Here is a 20,579-nt window from a genome sequence, read left to right as displayed (position 1 = left end):
ACAAGGTTCTCGAATCGGGTTATCCCAATAGTGAAATCCAAGGTTTTTGATCACACTTGACACAGGAGCAGACTGTCCTTTACAGATCTCTCAAACACCAGCTCAGAGATGGTTTCACTACCTCTGTTCATTCGTGGTTAGATACAAACACAAACACATTGCAAATGTATATACATATAGAGAGAAAACCAAAGAGGAGAGAGAAAGAGAGAAATGGCAGAGACACACAGGGAGACTGGAGAGCCATGGCATTACTCCTTTAATTCCTATAGATATAGTATATTTTTTACACACTGTGCACTTTAGCTTAATCTTTAAAAATAAATAATGACATGGTGTGATGTGTATATTTTCTTGTTCATCTAAGGCTATATTTATCTTTAACTTTATTTTAAGATCTGCTAAGGACCAGATGATTTTTTTTTATTGTGTTTTGATTTGTAAAATCTTATAAATGAAAGAGGGTGTGTTTTCTTTTTACATTGACTGTACAATGTTAGTTGTATGATGTACAAAGAGTATATTATACAAGTTCATTCAATACACAAAGAACACTAACAGGATTAGTCATGTCATCCAGACTGTAGGCTAGCCTAAGAGAAGAAGACCAAGACTCATCATGATTGTATTAAAGACACAAAATATAACAAGATTCCAAACAGTGTTTATATTTTGTAGTGTTATCACCTCAGCTGATGATTGGTTACTGTTACATTTATTAGCTTTAATGAGTAATTTGACTCAGTCTGCTTATGCTTTGTCCTGCCAGAACAACAGTAAAGTGGTAAAGTTCTTAAAGGGACAGGTTTGAGTTTTCAGTTGGATCTTTCACCCCAAACTAAATCTGCTTAGCTGGTTCTTATAATAGTGGTGACCAAGGTCACAAACTTGTTGTAATCATGCCTCTTCCTCTGTGTGGTAAACTTGGAAGTGGCATTTTCCTTTCCCATTCAATGCAGCCCTACGGCCAATCAGGTGTGTCAATTTATATTTGACTTTGTTATTTAAATTATTATATCATAAATAGAGATGTTTCTCATTCTTAGTTTACTGTAAAACTATTTCAAGGAAGAATAAAAAATGTTAAGCAAAAACAAAACTAGTATGAGCTGATGTTTTATATACCTCATTGTTTTTTTTTATGCTTTCAATGGAACATCAACCTTTCATCCTATCATCCTCACTCAGTCTGATTGTGGGATAGGTACACTATGGTATGGTGTTGAATTTATTAGAAAGTGTGTCTTAAAGCCAAATTTAATAAGGAGAGATCATTTGGATTGCATTGAAAATGATTCAGAGATTCAGAATTTAATTAAGCTTTTGGTGATAAAGACTCTGATGCCCCCATCACAGCAGAATGGAAACACAGTGGAGAGAAATTAAGAGTGGTCTTCTAAGCACTGGTGAAGATAGAAATGGAAGCTTGGATAGGGCTCTGAATGACCAGAATGAGACAGAAATAGGAAGGAGACAGATTGTACAAATCTAAAAAATCTATAAGAGAGAAGGACAGCAGAAGACTTAAATTTAAAACATGCAGAATGGAAGCTGATTGTATCAGAGAAGGTGGGATAGCAAATGATTGGACTAGAGCAATGATGTCAGGACAGCATGGGAAAGTGAAAGTGATGTAATGTATAGACAAGCTTTTCATCATTGAACGTACGCATAGGCTTCATTTCTACTAGAATTGTCTAATAATAATATAAAAAAACAGAGTTTGCCGGTTTAGTTTAAATAAGTCTGCAATGTTTGACCTGACCACTTACACTTAAATTATGCTCACTGTTGTCACAACGTAGTCCTCACCAAAAATGATGTGATGCCACTCGATGTGCTTTGGTATGGTTTTGTTATGTACCTTTCAAATGAGTTATTGCCAGAAGTTTTGGATGGGATTGCAGGCTGATACAGCACGGAGGTAAGTGTTTGGCATTTTAAGGAGATTGGAAACTTCTTTAAGTTTCTTGAAAACGTTTCACCTCTCGCCTCAGTTCTAAAGTTCAGTTCTAGTTTTAGAACTGAAGAAGCTTCTTGGATAAGAGGTGAAACACGTGCTTCCCTATGCTTTTTCATCCTGTTGGTGATAGCAGAGATTACAAGTGCCTGTTTTGTTGTTGTTTGTGAGGAACAGAATGTCAGTCTTTTGTTCCCTTTTTCAATCTCAAAAACAAGTGCCACATGCTACTCAGACAGGCCTTTTCTACTATATTATTTTACCCGTTGCCTTTGATTTACCTGACCGCTTCAAAAAGCAATGCATAGTCACCTTACTTCCAGAGATGAGGTCAAACACATACAAAGCATTGCACACCACTCTTTCTATTACCATAAATGTCAGTAGTTCTCTTCATCCTGTGTTCATCCTTTTATTACACTGGTGGAAATGTCAGATGTATTTGAAGTACTTGATGTATTTATAAGAAATACTCAATGCATCATGGGAATCCCCCCAGCAGCCCACACCTATTGCAGCCTAACTAAGGGAGGATTCAGGGTCACCTGATCCAGCCCTAACTGTATGTTCTAGCAAAAAGGAAAGTTTGAAGCCTAATCTTAAAAGTAGAGATAATGTCTGTCTCCTGAATCCAAATTGGAAGCTGGTTCCACAGAAGAGGCTCCTGAAAATGATAATCTGAATCTTACAACCAAAGTTTTCATCTGATGTAAAATGTATAGTCCATTATTGTATGCAATAACCATTAAGTCTGATATATACCCTAGTATGCAATAGTACTTTTTCCTTTGGGAAGGTACCATCTGTGCAGTCTACAATTCTGTTGAAGAAAAATGTTGAATCTATTTAATTATTGTACAAAAGAAATTGATTTCTGTGCATTTGTTTTAGACATGCATTAAATTAAAGTTGATTACGTCGAATAAGCATCATGAGGCAGAGGGTGGGGGGTGGTTCCCTTTTTTTTTTTGTTGGGAGTTTGCAACCCAATTAGTTAGGTGGTTTAATATTTTTCCACTAAGTACTCTTTAAAATACCAGAATAGGGAGTAGTGATGTGTCGGTCGCGAACGAAATGGATCTCCATTTTGGAAGCGGTGTTTTTTTCCCCCCTTTCTCTCACCCTATATCTCGCACTTTTTTTCGCTTCCATCAGAGGTGTTATTTTGGCCAGAGTCCTTCTGTCTCCCACCACCTGCACTGGGTCCAGGGTGCATCCCAGAACAGAGCTGGCCTTCCTGATGAGTTTATCCAACCTCTTCCTCTCAGCTGCCGAAAAACTGCTGCTCCAACATACCACACTGTAAAAAATGACAGATGCCACCACAGAGTCATAGAAGGTCTTTAAAAGCGCTCCCTGTACTCCAAATGACCTCAGTCACCTCAGCAGGTAGAGTCTGCTCTGGCCCTTCCTGTAAAAAGCAAAGTGTTGTGGCTCCAGTCCAGTTTTATTCAGGTGAACACCCAGGTACCTATAAGAGTCCACTATCTCAATGTCCACTCCCTGAATGTTCACCGGTGTCAGTGTGGTGGGTCTGCGTCTCCAGAAATCCACCCCTATCTCCTTGGTTTTCCCGGCGTTGATCAGCAGGTGGTTCTGCTGACACCAGTCCACAAAGTCCAGAATCCACTGTCTGTACTCTGAGTCGTCCTCACCTGTGATGAGGCCGACTATGGCAGAGTCGTCAGAGAACTTCTGTAGGTGGCAGCGTGGGGAGTTGATGGAGAAGTCTGCAGTGTAGAGGGTGAAGAGGAACGGTGCCAACACAGTTCCCTGTGGGGCCCCCGTACTGCAGACTAGTGTATCAGAGACACAGCCCTGTGACCTCACATACTGTGGGAGTTCTGTGAGGTAGTCCAGTATCCACTGGGACATGTGGTGGTCCACTCCCGATAGCTGCAGCTTGTCTCTCAGAAGTCGTGGCTGGATGGTGTTAAAAGCACTGAAGAAATCAAAGAACATGATCATGACAGTGCTTCCAGGCTTCTCCAGGTGAGTCAGAGCTCGGTGCAGGAGGTAGATGATTGCGTCCTCCACCCCAATGCCAGGCTGGTAAGCAAACTGTAGCGGATCCAATGAAGACCTCACCAGGGGGTGCAGATGGTTTAGAACCAACCTCTCGAGGATCTTCATCAGGTGCGATGTCAGGGCTACCGGCCTGTAGCTGCTGAGGTCCTTGGGATGGGAGGTCTTTGGTACCGGTACCACACAGGAGGTCTTCCACAGCTGTGGTACTTTCCCCAGTGACAGGCTCAGGTTGAACAGATAACCTAGGATGCCACACAGTTCATCTGCGCAGCATCTCAGGAGCCTGGAGCTGATGTTATCTGGACCTGCAGCCTTTTGCACCTTGATCTTGCGAAGCTCGTTCCTCACTTGAAGTGCTGATATAGAAAAAGTGGATTTTGGGGGAGGGGGATGTATGTTGGAGTCCACAGAAGCCGTATATATTTATATTCAATTCAATTCAGTTTTACTTATATAGCGCCAAATCACAACAACAGTCGCCTCAGGGTGCTTTATATTGTACAGTAGATCCTACAATAATAGATACAGAGAAAAACCCAACAATCATATGACCCCCTATGAGCAAGCACTTTGGCGACAGAGGGAAGGAAAAACTCACTATTAACAGTAAGAAACCTCCGGCAGAACCAGGCTCAGGGAGGGGCGGCCATCTGCTGCGACTGGTTGGGATGAGAAAAGGAAAACTGGATAAAGACATGCTGTGGAAGAAAGACAGAGATTAATAACGAGTATGATTCGGTGCAGAGAGGTCTATTAACACATAGTGAGTGAGAAGATATATAAACATATATAAATAAAACCACGTCTTTTTTACGTTACTAATTCATTTTGTGCATAATTTTATATTGTTGTTGATAATAAATTAATTAAAGCAACAAAACAACCTGAAGTGGGGAGTCGATTAGAGCTGGCTGTTTTTAGTGAGCCGGTTTTCTAAAAAGAGCTGGAATTCCCATCACTAATAGGGAGGATAGTGTAGGTTTAAGTTTATTAGATTGATCAGTATTGCTGAACTATGAAATAATTTGGGTGTAGTGTATGTTTTGCATAAAGGTATAATAGAATAGGTTTAGTGTTTTGTTTTTTAAAACTTGAGTATGAACTTATAAAATGTAGTAAAATATTTTAAAAAACAGTTTTATTCATTATAAAATACACTATATCAGATTCCTATCCGTATTGGCAGATGTCTAAATTTATGATATCGGTATTGGTATCGGACATAAAAAAAAGTGGTACCGTGCCATCTCCAGTTAAATGTTCACTTTCTATTCCATATGTTAAAAAAGATCTAGAGTGTGAACAAAGTGGTGGGTGGATTCTTTTACATTTTTAATGAAGGCAATATGCTGTCACAATGAAAGAAGTCATTAAAACTATAAGTACCAGCACAGGCTCTAGAGTGTGCTGGTAAAATTAATAATAATATATAATAAAAATCTTCATTAGCTGCTGTTTCATTTTAACATGAGCACATAACTCCCTCCTACACAGATCCCTTGTATTTTGAGGAGTTACTGTATGTGGTGTGAAAGATTTCCTATACCTGTACTTGGGGCAGCAAAGTTGAATCAGTCTCAAAAAAGTGCTCTACTACTTGTCCAGTAAGTGGTGTAGAGGTGAGATGGATAACAGTCTGTTCAGTGACTGTCTCCTAAATATGTCCTGTCACAGAGCAAACCTTCCTGGTCAATTTACTGAGTCTGTGTTGATGCTGATCCCCCTGTAGGCCTCAGAAAAGTACTGCATACTCACCACAACTCAGTGATGAATGGCCAACATTTTGCTGCGCGTGACACAAGACACCACAACCAAAGACACCTAGAAAAAGTGGGTGAAGAACTTACCACACAGGAACCTCACTGAACCTGAAAAGGAGGTACTAACCAAAGGACACAATTTTGCCTTTATCTCCACAACCTCTGGGCTTATTGGATCTCATGACACCCACAAAACAGCGATATGGATTAACAAATCAACACAACCTGCAGCAAAGCAAATCAGAATGAAGGTTTCAGCTACCCTCTCCAGTACAAAAGTTCCTCCTTTCTAACCTCACAATACAAGAAAAGAAGGCCATCACAAAGAATACCAAAACATCACCATATTACCAGCTGACAAGAGGAGGTGCGCTGCTGTTCAAAACACAACTGATTATCACACAAAAATTACTATACTCCTCAGTGCAAAAATACCAACCCCACAAGCAACTACAAAAAGAAAGTCACTGACCTCCCTACATACCACCATCTGTACCCAGGAGATGCTAAACCCTGTATATATGGACTTCAGAAGATCCACAAAGAATCAGCAAATCAGCAAAGATGAATAGGAAAGAAGGTAAGACACCAACTAGGGAGAAACCAAACGACAAGTGGAGCAACATCGTCATCCCTGATGTAACAGGTTTATCAGAGACACTGAAGAGAATTTTCTACAAGCATGAAATCCCAGTGCACTTTTAGACTCAGCCACACTCTCAAACAAAAACTGGTTCATCCCAAGGACAAATCTCCAAAACACAAGCTAAACAATGTTGTGTATGCTGTGCAGTGAAGTGAGGAGTGCTCAGACCTATACATTGGAGAAACTAAACAGTCACTTTTATAAAAATAGAATGGCACAAAATAGAAGAGCCACCTCAACACGACTCAGCTGTACATCTGCATCCAAAGGATAGAGGGCACTCTTTTGAGGCTGCCAGTATTTACATTTTGGACAAAGAAGACAGATGAATGACCATCTTTAAACAGAGAGGGTGGCTTATGACCAGTGTTGGTCAAGTTACTTGAAAAAAGTAATCAGTAATTAAAGGAGCTTGCAAAGAAAAGCGTCTGGACTTCTTTAAGTTGCTTGAAGACGTTTCACCTCTCATCCGAGAAGCTTCTTCAGTTCTAAGGTCAAATGGTGGAGAGTCCCAGATATAAACCTAGTGGGAGTGACCCCCCACAGAGGGACAAAAGGACCCCCTGATGATCCTCTAATCGCCTGAGCCAAGGTGGGAAACTGGGCGTGGGTCCCAATCAGCCAGAGTTTCGGGTGTGTTCATTGTGAAACCTGGCCCCACCTTATCATGCGAATTCCTGAGGTCAGATGGCCCAGGATGTGAGTGGGCGTTAAGGCGTCTGGGAAGGGATCTCAAAACTGGATTATAGATGGCAGAGAGTTGGTGTCGTAAACCCCCGCCTCTGTTCAACGATGGTCGCTCACAGTGGACATAGATGGCTTCTTTCACTCCTCTTTCAAACCATCTGTCCTCTCTGTCCAAAATGTGAACATTGACATCCTCGAAAGAGTGTCCTTTATCCTTAAGATGCAGATGGACTGCTGAGTCTTGTCCTGTGGAGGTGGACAAGACACAGAAGAGCCACCTGTCCACCTCCACCTTGGCTCAGGCGATTAGAGGATCATCAGGGGGTCCTTTTGTCCCTCTGTGGGGGGTCACTCCCACTAGGTTTATATCTGGGACTCTCCACCATTTGACCTTAGAACTGAAGAAGCTTCTCGGATGAGAGGTGAAACGTCTTCAAGCAACTTAAAGAAGTCCAGACGCTTTTCTTTGCAAGCTCCTTTGACTACGATGACCTGGATGACTGAGAACCTTCACAGACGTAATCAGTAATTAATTACTGATTACTTCCCCCAAAAAATAATCCCGTTACTTTACTGATTACTTATTTTCAAAAGTAATCAATTACTTAGTTACTCAGTTTACTGCTGACTCTGATCAGGAAAGTGAGACGTCGAAAGAGAGGTAAGCGAGCCGGCGTACTCGTGCGTTTGAGGAAACGCGGACTGAGAACGGCCCTTCCTGGGATCTTCCTTTCTAATGTACGCTCACTCTGGAATAAGATAGACGAACTGGCCCTGATGAGAAGCATGAACAAAGACTTTGCCTCCTCCTGTGTCTTATGTTTTACGGAGTCGTGGCTCAGTGAGGACATCGCAGACTGCGCGCTCAAGCTGGAGGGCTTTCATCTGCTGCGCGCGGACCGGCAGGCCGCTCTCTCCGGTAAAACCAAAGGTGGAGGTGTCTGCTTCTACATCAATAGTGGCTGGTGCACAGATGTAACAGTGATTGCTCAGCACTGCTCTCCCTCTCTGGAATATCTTTTTATTCACTGCAAACCGTTTTATTCTCCGCGGGAGTTTGCTTCATTCATCCTGGCCGCTGTTTACATCCCGCCAGACGCAGATGCGCAGGCAGCTCAGTGCGCACTCGCGGAGCAGATTCTCCACACGGAGCGGACATTCCCGGACTCTCTCATCATTGCTCTTGGGGACTTTAACAAAGCCAATCTGAGCCATGAGCTTCCAAAATATAAGCAGCATATTAAATGCCCGACCAGAGAGGAGAGAACATTAGACCACTGTTACAGTACGATCAGCGGGGCCTATCGCGCGGTGCCCCGCGCTTCACTCGGACTTTCTGACCACGTCATGATCCACCTAATCCCCGCGTACAGACAGAGGCTGAAGCTCTCCAAACCTGTCGTGAGGACTAAAAAACTGTGGAGCAACGAGGCTGTGGAGGAGCTTCGCACGTGTTTGGAGTCTACAGACTGGGACACAATGAAGGCTGCTTCTAACAGCTTGGACGAGTTTACGGACACTGTCACCTCCTATATCCACTTCTGTGAGGACAGCATTGTGCCATCACGCACCAGGGTGAGTTATAACAATGACAAACCCTGGTTTACTCCTAAACTCAAAAAGCTGTGGCTGGAAAAGAGAAAGGCGTTCAGAAGCGGAGACAGGGACTGCTACAGAGAGGCCAAGTACAGGTTCACTAAAGAAGTGGACATTGCCAAACATCAGCACTCTGAGAAGATGCAGCAGCAGATCTCAGAGAATGACTCGGCCTCTGTGTGGAAAGGTTTTAGGAATATAACAAACTACAAGCCTAAAACCCCCCACTCCACTGATGACTTGCTCTTAGCCAACACCCTTAACAACTTCTACTGCCGTTTTGACGAGCCATCAGGCAGCCTTCACACCTTCAACGACCCCAACAATAGAGGCACTTTGGACACTCATTCCCCCACCTCTCCCCCCTCCATAGAGCCATCACCACCTTCAAACTGTTCACCTGCAACACCCGCCCCCTCACCCCACACAAAAGAGGATTTCACACCACCTCCTCCGACCACAACTCTTCATATTCATGAAGCAGATGTGAGGAAGCAGTTTAGGAGTCTGAATGCTCGGAAAGCTCCCGGCCCAGACGGTGTGTCTCCTGCCACCCTCAGACACTGTGCAAACGAGCTGGCCCCAGTGTTTTCTGGCATCTTCAACTCCTCACTGCAGGCATGTCATGTGCCTGCCTGCTTCAAGTCCTCTACCATAATCCCTGTCCCCAAGAAACCTAGGATCACTGGACTAAATGACTACAGACCCGTGGCTCTGACATCTGTGGTCATGAAGTCATTTGAGCGCCTAGTTCTCTCCCATCTCAAGACCCTCACGGCCCCCCTCCTGGACCCCCTGCAGTTTGCATATAGAGCCAACAGGTCTGTAGACGATGCCATCAACATGGCCCTACACTTCATCCTGCAGCATCTGGACTCCCCAGGAACCTACGCCAGGATCCTGTTTGTGGACTTCAGCTCTGCCTTCAACACCATCCTTCCAGACCATCTCCGAGGCAAGCTTTCCCAGATGAATGTGCCTGATCCCATCTGCCGGTGGATCACTGACTTCCTGACGGACAGGAAGCAGCATGTGAGGCTGGGAAAGAATGTCTCGGACTCCCGGACCATCAGCACCGGCTCCCCTCAGGGCTGTGTTCTTTCTCCTCTGCTCTTCTCCCTGTACACCAACTGCTGCACCTCCACCCACCAGTCTGTCAAGCTAATCAAGTTCGCAGACGACACCACCGTCATTGGGCTCATCTCGGACGGGGACGAGTCTGCCTACAGGAGGGAGGTTGAACGTCTGGTGTCTTGGTGCAGCCACAACAACCTGGTGCTGAATGCCCAGAAGACAGTGGAGATTATTGTGGACTTCAGGAAGCACACAGCCCCACTCCCCCCCATCATCCTGACTGACACCCCCATCACCTCTGTGGACTCATTCCGCTTCCTGGGTACCACCATCACCCAGGACCTGAAGTGGGAGCCCACCATCACCTCCGTCATCAAGAAAGCCCAGCAGAGGATGTACTTCCTGAGGCAGCTGAAGAAATTCAACCTGCCAACACGGACGATGATGCAATTCTACACTGCAATCATCGAGTCCATCCTCACCTCCTCCATCACCGTGTGGTACGCTGGAGCCACTATCAGGGACAAACAGAGACTGCAGCGTGTTGTGCGCTCTGCTGAGAAGGTGATTGGCTGCAGACTCCCATCTCTGCAGGACCTGTACACCTCCAGGACACTGCGGCGTGCAGCCTGGATCTCAGCTGACCCTTCTCACCCTGGACACAGTCTGTTTGACCTGCTCCCCTCAGGCAGGAGGCTCCGGTCCATTCGCACCAGAACCTCTCGCCATAAGAACAGTTTCTTCCCCTCTGCTGTTGGACACATGAACAATAACCACATGATTGTCCCCGCCACTAACACATGACCCTACGCTGTGGCACTGCATCATTTCATGTTTGGCACTGATCACCACCTGCACTCATGTATATATCTTTCTACGTAGCACTCATAATTCTTATTCTCATGTATATATCTCATGTATATCTCATGCACATATCTTTCTTTCTACATAGCACTTTAATTCTTATTGTCTGCACTGAAGCACCGCAGCAATTTCCTAATGTTGTAAACCTCAACATCTGGCAATAAACCCATTCTGATTCTGATTCTGATTCTGATTAGTTACACTTTAAAAACACGATTTACAACCTGAATAGGTGATAAAGCGATAGATCTTTCAGCCCAATTCTACTTTTTCTACATAATCCATCATACAAAATGTAATCAAATTGAAAAGTCCCTTTTTAAAACTTGTTTTATTAGTTTTAATCTTTTGAATTTATGCATGTTGAAAGATTTTGAGTTTTGTGTTATGTTTATTTGTAGCTTCATTTAAAGGAAGAAGAGCTTGTGAATTGGACAATTGCAGGAAAAGGGAGTGAGACATTGTGTGCAGAAAAAATGTGCTTGACAGCCAAAAAGCTACCACCTGTTTCAACAGATAAGCTAACGGTCTCTCCTTTTAAGGAGATGTTATTGAGTTCTATATATATCAAGCTACCTCCTGTTTCAACAGATAAGTTAACGGTATTTCCTTTTAAGGAGATGTTATTTGAGTTCTACACATGCCACACCTATTACTGTGAAAGCTTGTTTGAGTATAAATAAAGAACGTACTAAGAGCCCCGGTGCGATTCTGTCTGTGACGGGGCATCGTACATGTACATGTAAAATCTTTGAGTCTGTATTTCTTTGCCTCCTAATAGGTTTCTCCTAACCCCGCATGGGTCTTTAGGACTGATCCGCCGAAAGGATCTGCGCGATTGTGTAATAAATGTTTGTGTTTTCTGTGTGTTGAGAGTGAATTGATTTAAACAGCACAATACGCTGCTGAATCACTCTCACTGTTATTGTTATTTTATTTCCTGTCAGTAGCCAAAATACTGGTGACAAAGGAGAACGGTTGAGTTCCGTCTCATAAAACTGACCCCGCTCCACGAATAGCGTGGAGTAGAAGGGCGTGTCTGTAGCCACTCCTGAAGTCTAATACCAGAGAAGGCTCTGCAGTTTCTGTCATAATGGGTAATCAGCCCACCAAGTTCACTGTTGACGAGCAGTGGTTAGAAAAAAAAATGTCCAGACGCCGGACAAATTAGTGTGCAAAGATGGAGAAATGCTAAAAAGACCAAATGTCCCACCTGGGAAGGAAAATGTAGCCCATCTGCACTATCACAACTTAAACAAGCCCTACTAAAAGGAGTAGGGGAAACAAAAAATTTAAAGAAAAAAGGAAAACGCACGTGAGAATTAGAATATTTCCAAGTGTGGAAGCGAGAGGCAGATAGACGATGTGAGAATAAACAAAAGAAACAAAAAGAAAATGAGACAGCGTCCGATTTTTTAGACCACCTGCGCCCAGTTTTTGGGGCAACATTCAGGAATGGATTACAATGAAGGTCCTGACGGTCCTTACCAACAGAAGCTATAAAATGCATTCCTGAATGGCCTGCTACCCCCAGTGAAATCCCACGTCAAAAAACACTGGGTCACAATGAATACGGGACCACTATCTGAAGCATTGCAACATGCCGAGCACGCTCTCCGTGTAATAAAGAAAAAAACTGCAAGCACAGGTACTTTCACATTAGATCCAGAAACAGGGTTTATCGCATTCTCAGGAGCTTGTAAAACCGTTTTGAACAGAAAACCACAGGAAGTACAATTCTCAGAAGATACAGTGGGGCAAAAAAGTATTTAGTCAGCCACCGATTGTGCAAGTTCCCCCACCTAAAATGATGACAGAGGTCAGTAATTTGCACCAGAGGTACACTTCAACTGTGAGAGACAGAATGTGAAAAAAAAATCCATGAATCCACATGGTAGGATTTGTAAAGAATTTATTTGTAAATCAGGGTGGAAAATAAGTATTTGGTCAATAACAAAAATACAACTCAATACTTTGTAACATAACCTTTGTTGGCAATAACAGAGGTCAAACGTTTACTATAGGTCTTTGCCAGGTTTGCACACACAGTAGCTGGTATTTTGGCCCATTCCTCCATGCAGATCTTCTCGAGAGCAGTGATGTTTTGGGGCTGTCGCCGAGCAACACGGACTTTCAACTCCCGCCACAGATTTTCTATGGGGTTGAGGTCTGGAGATTGGCTAGGCCACTCCAGGACTTTCAAATGCTTCTTACGGAGCCACTCCTTTGTTGCCCGGGCGGTGTGTTTTGGATCATTGTCATGTTGGAAGACCCAGCCTCGTTTCATCTTCAAAGTTCTCACTGATGGAAGGAGGTTTTGGCTCAAAATCTCACGATACATGGCCCCATTCATTCTGTCCTTAACACGGATCAGTCGTCCTGTCCCCTTGGCAGAAAAACAGCCCCATAGCATGATGTTTCCACCCCCATGCTTCACAGTAGGTATGGTGTTCTTGGGATGCAACTCAGTATTCTTCTTCCTCCAAACATGACGAGTTGAGTTTATACCAAAATGTTCTACTTTGGTTTCATCTGACCACATGACATTCTCCCAATCCTCTGCTGTATCATCCATGTGCTCTCTGGCAAACTTCAGACGGGCCTGGACATGCACTGGCTTCAGCAGCGGAACACGTCTGGCACTGCGGGATTTGATTCCCTGCCGTTGTAGTGTGTTACTGATGGTAACCTTTGTTACTTTGGTCCCAGCTCTCTGCAGGTCATTCACCAGGTCCCCCCATGTGGTTCTGGGATCTTTGCTCACCGTTCTCATGATCATTTTGACCCCACGGGATGAGATCTTGCGTGGAGCCCCAGATCGAGGGAGATTATCAGTGGTCTTGTATGTCTTCCATTTTCTGATGATTGTTCCCACAGTTGATTTTTTCACACCAAGCTGCTTGCCTATTGTAGATTCCCTCTTCCCAGTCTGGTGCAGGTCTACAATACTTTTCCTGGTGTCCTACGAAAGCTCTTTGGTCTTGGCCATGGCGGAGTTTGGAGTCTGACTGTTTGAGGCTGTGGACAGGTGTCTTTTATACAGATGATGAGTTCAAACAGGTGCCATTCATACAGGTAACGAGTGGGGGACAGAAAAGCTTCTTACAGAAGATGTTACAGGTCTGTGAGAGCCAGAGATTTTCCTTGTTTGAGGTGACCAAATACTTATTTTCCACCCTAATTTACGAATAAATTCTTTACAAATCCTACCATGTGAATTCATGGATTTTTTTTTTCACATTCTGTCTCTCACAGTTGAAGTGTACCTCTGGTGCAAATTACTGACCTCTGTCATCATTTTAAGTGGGGGAACTTGCACAATCGGTGGCTGACTAAATACTTTTTTGCCCCACTGTACTTTAATAGTAAAATCAGCATCAGGTCACACTACAGTGCAGTGACTGACAAAACCCTTATTAAGTGAAAACTAGAGATCAAAAGTAGTTTAAAGTAGTTTAAAAAGGTTGGAAACAGACCCCACCGAATAGATATAAATATAAGAAGTACAAAAATAAAATAAACAAAGGCAAAATTACATTAGAACTTATTTTTAACGTATTGAAACTAATAATAGCAAAGATAACAACCTGTAAACTGATATTAACAATGAAACATAGTTGGCATGACGACCATGCCCAAAATGTATAGAAAGAATAAAAGGGAATAATTCGCATGAAAACCTATTAAATAAAATAGAGAGATGCATAAGGTACATTAAGGCTTTGTCATTGTTCAGCCAAGGAAAGTGTGTGAAAAGGTAAATGTCTCCAGCTTGGGAAGTGGTGAAACTGCAGATCACCCGAAGCCCTTGATGGATACAAAATAAATATAAATAATATATTATAATAAACTGCTTGGTTCGCCATGCAACAGAGAGAACGAATGTGGCCGAAGGTTGGATCTGAGATGAGGCAAACAGAAGACCAGTTTAAAAATGTAGGCACAAACCTGTTCAGAGAAAAAGCAAATTTGTACAGATTGGATGAATTCTAAATTATCTGTTTGCTGAGTAAGATGATCCTAACTATTAAATTGGCTCAGTAGTAGTATAGTGATATACACTAATAAAATATTGTAATATACTATTGTTATGATATAGAAAGAAAAAGATGATAATATTAATAATGACATAATATTAATATTAATAATAAGAAGCATCTTAGTCAGTTATGATGTGAGGTGGACGATTGTTATGAAGTAGTCTGCATCAAGCTTAAGGTTTGCTCAAACTCAGTAAAATGAAATATGAGATGAAGAAAATAAAGAAAATATCTAAACTAATTAAGTGCATAGAGGCACTTGACCTGCTTGAAAACCTGTCATTCATCCTAGATAAAACATTACTGAAATATAGGGCACACCTATAATAATAACTAATAAGCCTTTCTACTTACGTGTAGATGGAGGAGCAGGTTATATGAAAGCTGTGATAACACAGGCATTTGGAGAAAAATAACGCCTGTTAGCATCCCTGGTGAAATTTAGACTCGTGTAAATTAGACTCTGTTGCGTCAGGCCTGCCTGTATGTGCAAGCCTGTGCAGCCGCAGCAGAGGCAGTAAAAAAAGTCAGCTGCACATATGCAGTCATATGTGCATGTGAATTGTACGCAGGCCAAAATATAAATATATACACTTACAGCCAGCTTGTTTTTTCAGCAGTGCACCACTTTGCAAAAATTTGGCATAACAGTGGTATGGTTACCTCTACGGGTAACCCAGTGCAATGCGGCAGCTTATTAAAAATCTTATTGGAAGTGATCACCCTGCCAAAACAATTGGTGCTTTGCAAATGTGCAGCACATTAAAAAGACAACTCTATTGTCATAAAAGGAAATAACTTTGTAGATTAAACAGCAAAACAGGCTGCACAACAAACAACAATGCTTCTAACATCCGAACACTGTGCACAAATACCACTTGACGTACTAAAAACTGAACAAAAGCTGCAACAACCACTGAAGAGAACAAGTGGCTGAAATGTGGAGCACAACTGAAAGACGAATTAATGACTTGTGAAGGTAAACCAATATTACCAGAGTCGTTACACAAGACAGCGGCTGTAGTGACACATGGAGAAACACATGTGTCAACAGGAGGGATGTATAGATAATCAATACACACTTTTACACTATAAATTTTGAAACTTCAGCAAAAAAAAAAAATTGTAAGAACATGCCTATTCTGTCAAAAACACAACTCACAAGGAAAGTTAAGACCTAAGAGAGGCCAGTTCCCCACACCACCTCATCCATTCCACACCATCCACATGGATTTTATTGAATTGAATGAATGTCAAGGATCAAAATATGTCTTAGTGATTATAGATGTGTTTTCAAACTGGCCAGAGATTTATCTTGTGTGCATGATGCTACATTTTAGATCAAAAGTTAGTAGAATTACAGAGTGTTTGTAGATTGTAAATACAAAATGATTTTGATTAGCCTGTAGAAACACAAAAGAGAGTAACAGGAAGTGTGTGTGTGACAGGAACTTTGCATGCCCATAAAAGGAGACTCACTGTCAAGTGAGCACCCAGAGAGAAAAACAGAAGAAACAGACTAGCCAGATGAAGCAAATGGAGGTTTTAAGAAAAGAAATGAAAATGATATTAATGGTATGGTTTAGTGTGTCAATACAGGTCACAAATAAATAAAGGTGGACTTTTCTCAAACCATAGATTAACATAATTGGGAGAAAACAGGCCAGAGTTTGGCTTAAAATTTTACAGCTTGACCTCCCACTTGTCCCGATCCTGAGAAGAAGCTCAAAGGACAGTCAATCTCCTGATGAAGACCAACAGAACACCGTGGACTTGAAGAATTAACAGCAGGCTGGTAAGAACAGTGTGACATAACTGTTTAAAGGCACTGAATATGATATTTTGCCAGGCTGGGACTTAATCTAAAAGGAAAATACTGAAAAGAAACGGAGAAGAAACAGATCTCAGTGAAAAGATGCATGAATTGATGCAAGTGAACCAATAGATAAATCTGTTAGAGAGACGACTTTAGTAGAATGGATGGCAAAACTAATAGAAAATAAGGATATTGTTTTGAACTGCCGTGCGATGCTTCTCCAGTCTTTTGCAGATTACAACCAGGTGATCAGGTTCATACCAAGTACTCCTAACGACACCAACAGCTTGCAAAATCGCTGAGAGGCCCTCTTGGATCCACCAGAGCCATTGCAAAAAGGTGGAAGTGAGTGACAGCACAACCTAAAGATACCACCACCCCGAGTCTTTGGTGATCTACAAGGTGAAGAGAGGGCTGATTGGGTATATCCCGCCTTCTACTTCTCGCCTGTAGTCTACTCACCAGAGCAAATCGGTGTGTCTAGTCATCATGAAGATTATTCTGCTTACCACCTTGGCCCTACTGCTTATAGCATGGACCCTGATGCACTTAATGGATCAAGAAGTCAACTTGCATAGAAGGGAATGGACACATGACAACTCACACCTGGTCGAAGTGACACAGGAGCACATCAATCCCTGGATGAACAGCGCCTGGTATAGATACATATATAATCGCACAGAAGGCAAAGATTGTTATATATGCTCACACATGCCTGCTACAATACAGCATGCTACATTATATGGCAGACCTATGAACATGACCCAAGTGACATGCGCAGCAAGTTTTGCCAGTCTAGGTTATCAATATTCAGGAATTGTCCTAAACCACAGCGACCCCCTGACTATTGGACTATCGTTTTGGGCTGTTTTTAAATGCATCGACCAGCATCAACAAAGAGCAAAATCTGGAAATTGATGCCATAAGAATAACTGTTATGCAACACCGAGTTGCCGTGGACATGATCTTGGCAGAAAAGGGTGGACTGTGTGTTTTGTTTAATACAACTTGTTGCACATATATTCCAGACAATGTGCATTCTGACAATATGACAAATGCTCTACAATTACTTAGAAACATTCAACAGGCACAGGTAACCGATTGGGCAAATTCACAAAGTAATTGGTGGGATTGGCTTATGAGCAGCTCATGTAAAATGCTGATGTTTAAGGTTTTGATGTTTATTGGCATAATACTTATCATGTTTTGTATCTTTACTACATGAATTATTCCCTGTGTGAGAGGAATGGTATCAAGAATGATGTTAGGTTTTGTATTGTTGATTGTCATTTATGCTTAGAAATATTTAACCATATATGCTTAGAGGTGTATAATCAATTGTGTAGTGATAGGCTGTGTGATCTTTAGCAGGCTACAAAGGCTTGGTGTGTATTCTACACTAGAATGCACACCTACATCCTGGGAGCATGGGAAGAGGTCGTACCTTATCTTATTGTTTTATGGTAGGATAAACGTGGCTATATTTGTTTTAGGCTAAGTGCCTTTTGTTTAGATGAACTGTTGGACTTCCAGACCAGCAGGTTTAGGGAAGTTATTTATGGGGTCACACTCTGACCACACACACACACACACACACACACACACGGTACTCTTTGTTTGTATGTAGACGTCATATGTTAATGAACCTATGCATATTCATGTAACCTCAATAAAAGAGCAGTGTTACGGGGGAACGGACGAGAGCAACTGGGGTCAAGCGAAGGAACGGCGTTTGTCCGGTTCTCTCCCGTGCACAAGAAACATGAAGAACTTTGCCTACTTCGTGTCTTGCTTGCTGTGTAATTATATTGTCTTCAACGTTCCAGCGAATAAGTTCAAGCTACAAACCTATCAAATGATATCCCAATCTGTTGTTGCATATGTCACTGTGCCAGACGAGGAAGAAGGAGAAGACGATGAGTATGAAACTAATGTGATGAATGATTATGTTTGAATGATACACATTTTATGACGACTTTATGACTGTCTGAAACACATTGATGTATCTGCTGTATCTTTTGAATTCGCTACCAACAGGAGGGAATGTTGAAAGATTTTGAGTTTTGTGTTATGTTTATTTGTAGCTTCATTTAAAGGAAGAAGAGCTTGTGAATTGGACAATTGCAGGAAAAGGGAGTGAGACATTGTGTGCAGAAAAAATGTGCTTGACAGCCAAAAAGCTACCACCTGTTTCAACAGATAAGCTAACGGTCTCTCCTTTTAAGGAGATGTTATTGAGTTCTATATATATCAAGCTACCTCCTGTTTCAACAGATAAGTTAACGGTATTTCCTTTTAAGGAGATGTTATTTGAGTTCTACACATGCCACACCTATTACTGTGAAAGCTTGTTTGAGTATAAATAAAGAACGTACTGAGAGCCCCGGCGCGATTCCCTCTGTGAAGGGGCATCGTCCATGTACATGTAAAATCTCTGAGTCTGTGTTTCTTTGCCTCCTAATAGGTTTCTCCTCACAATGCATCAAGCAAAAAATGTAATCATATGCAACATTCTCTGACTGGAAGAAATTTGTTTAATATTTAAACCTATTTTCTCCACATCCCAGCATATAAAATATATATATATGTATTTTTTGTGTTTACACTCACTCTTTCAGATGCAAGTAAAACACAGCAGAAAATAAATAAAGTCAAAGACTAGCGGTCCTTTTGCTCTATTTTCACCTGTAAAGCAGGAGTAGGGGTAGGCGGAGGTTTACCCTGGTGCAGGTGTGCCGCGGCGGTCAGTAGAAGAATCCGAGAGTTTCTCTGTGAATTTCCCATTACGTCGTAGCGCACTCCCAGTGCTTGCTTGGAAGTTTAGGGGGTTTTTTCGCTGTAAAAAGAAGTTTTCTTCCCACGCACAACGGACACTAATGTTTTTGTCACTTTTTATGGAATCAAACTCAAAATAAGGTCAGTACTTCCACGCTTTAAACGCTGCACGCTCATAATCTCTCCCGCACTCGATATATGATCCCTTGTTGCTCTGCACACAGCTGTTGTCACAAACGTTGCACTCGCTTACGTCACTGTCATGAGACATTCTCGCAAAAAAAATCACGGTTTTAGTAACGCAGTAACGCAGCGTTCCTACGGGAAAGTAACGGTAATCTAATTACCGTTTTTGCAATAGTAATCCCTTACTTTACTCGTTACTTGAAAAAAGTAATCGGATTACAGTAATGCATTACAAGTAATGCGTTACTGCCCATCTCTGCTTATGACACCAACTGTCTGCCACCTACAATGCAGTTTTGAGATCCTTTCCCAGGCGACATAACACCCACTCAAATCTTGTGTCAGGTGATCTTAATAGGTCATATGATAGGGTGATGCAAGGCCTCACAATGGTTTCATCCAAAATCTCTACTGATAATGACCCCCCCTCATGCCTTGGCTCATGTGATGAGACACATGATCAATTGTGGATCAAGGAATGTCTTAAGGAACAACTCCCACTAGGGCTTAAATACCTGGAACTCTCCACCATTTGGTTTCAGAACTGAAGAAGAGGTAAAAACATTTTCAAGAAATTTAAATAAGTCCAGTCGCTTTTCTTTCCAAGCTCCTTAAAGATTATTTTATTGTTATAAAGGAATTAAATACTTGGAACATATATTGGAAGGAACAGACTTTATTTCATTTGACAGACTAGTTATACAATATGGGATCAACAAGAAAAGATTTTTGGAATATCAACAAATTAAATCCATAGTAAAAAAGAAATTTAATCCCAGTGTTGCTGAATTACAAACACCACTAAGTGTGGTACAATCTTTTAATCTAAACTCCCCCAAATTATTGTCTAAAATATACAGAACACTTTCTAAAATAGATGAATCAATATCCCTTCCTATTGCAAAATGGGAAGCGGATTTATCGATCAGCTTAGACCAAAACCTTTGGTCTCAGATATGCTTAAAAACCTTTCAATGGATCAGAAATCCCAGTTTGCAATTAATACAATACAAGATATTACATAGAGTGCACTATACTGGTCATAGGTCATAGGATGTTCAAGATGGGCTATACGTCTTCCAACAACTGCTCACACTGTCAAGCAAATACACCGGACAATTATATCCACGCTCTTTGGTTCTTGCCA

At 42.0% G+C, this 20,579-nt stretch overlaps 1 protein-coding gene across 1 annotated transcript in view; it reads left to right on the top strand.

Moving 5' to 3' along the window:
* LOC309688661 (uncharacterized protein) overlaps positions 1-20,579 on the top strand; it is a gene marked incomplete at its 3' end in the record, with an annotated part of 40,464 nt that overhangs the window by 12,839 nt on the left and 7,046 nt on the right. The window contains exon 2 of the mRNA XM_082504533.1: positions 9,830-10,452. Coding sequence (XP_082360659.1) covers positions 9,830-10,452 — 623 coding nt within the window. The remainder of the gene's footprint in view (positions 1-9,829; positions 10,453-20,579) is intronic.

Source organism: Aulonocara stuartgranti (genome assembly GCF_965226115.1).
Source record: "Aulonocara stuartgranti genome assembly, chromosome: 15".
Lineage (NCBI taxonomy): Eukaryota > Metazoa > Chordata > Actinopteri > Cichliformes > Cichlidae > Aulonocara > Aulonocara stuartgranti.
This window is presented reverse-complemented; position numbering and strand designations above follow the sequence as displayed.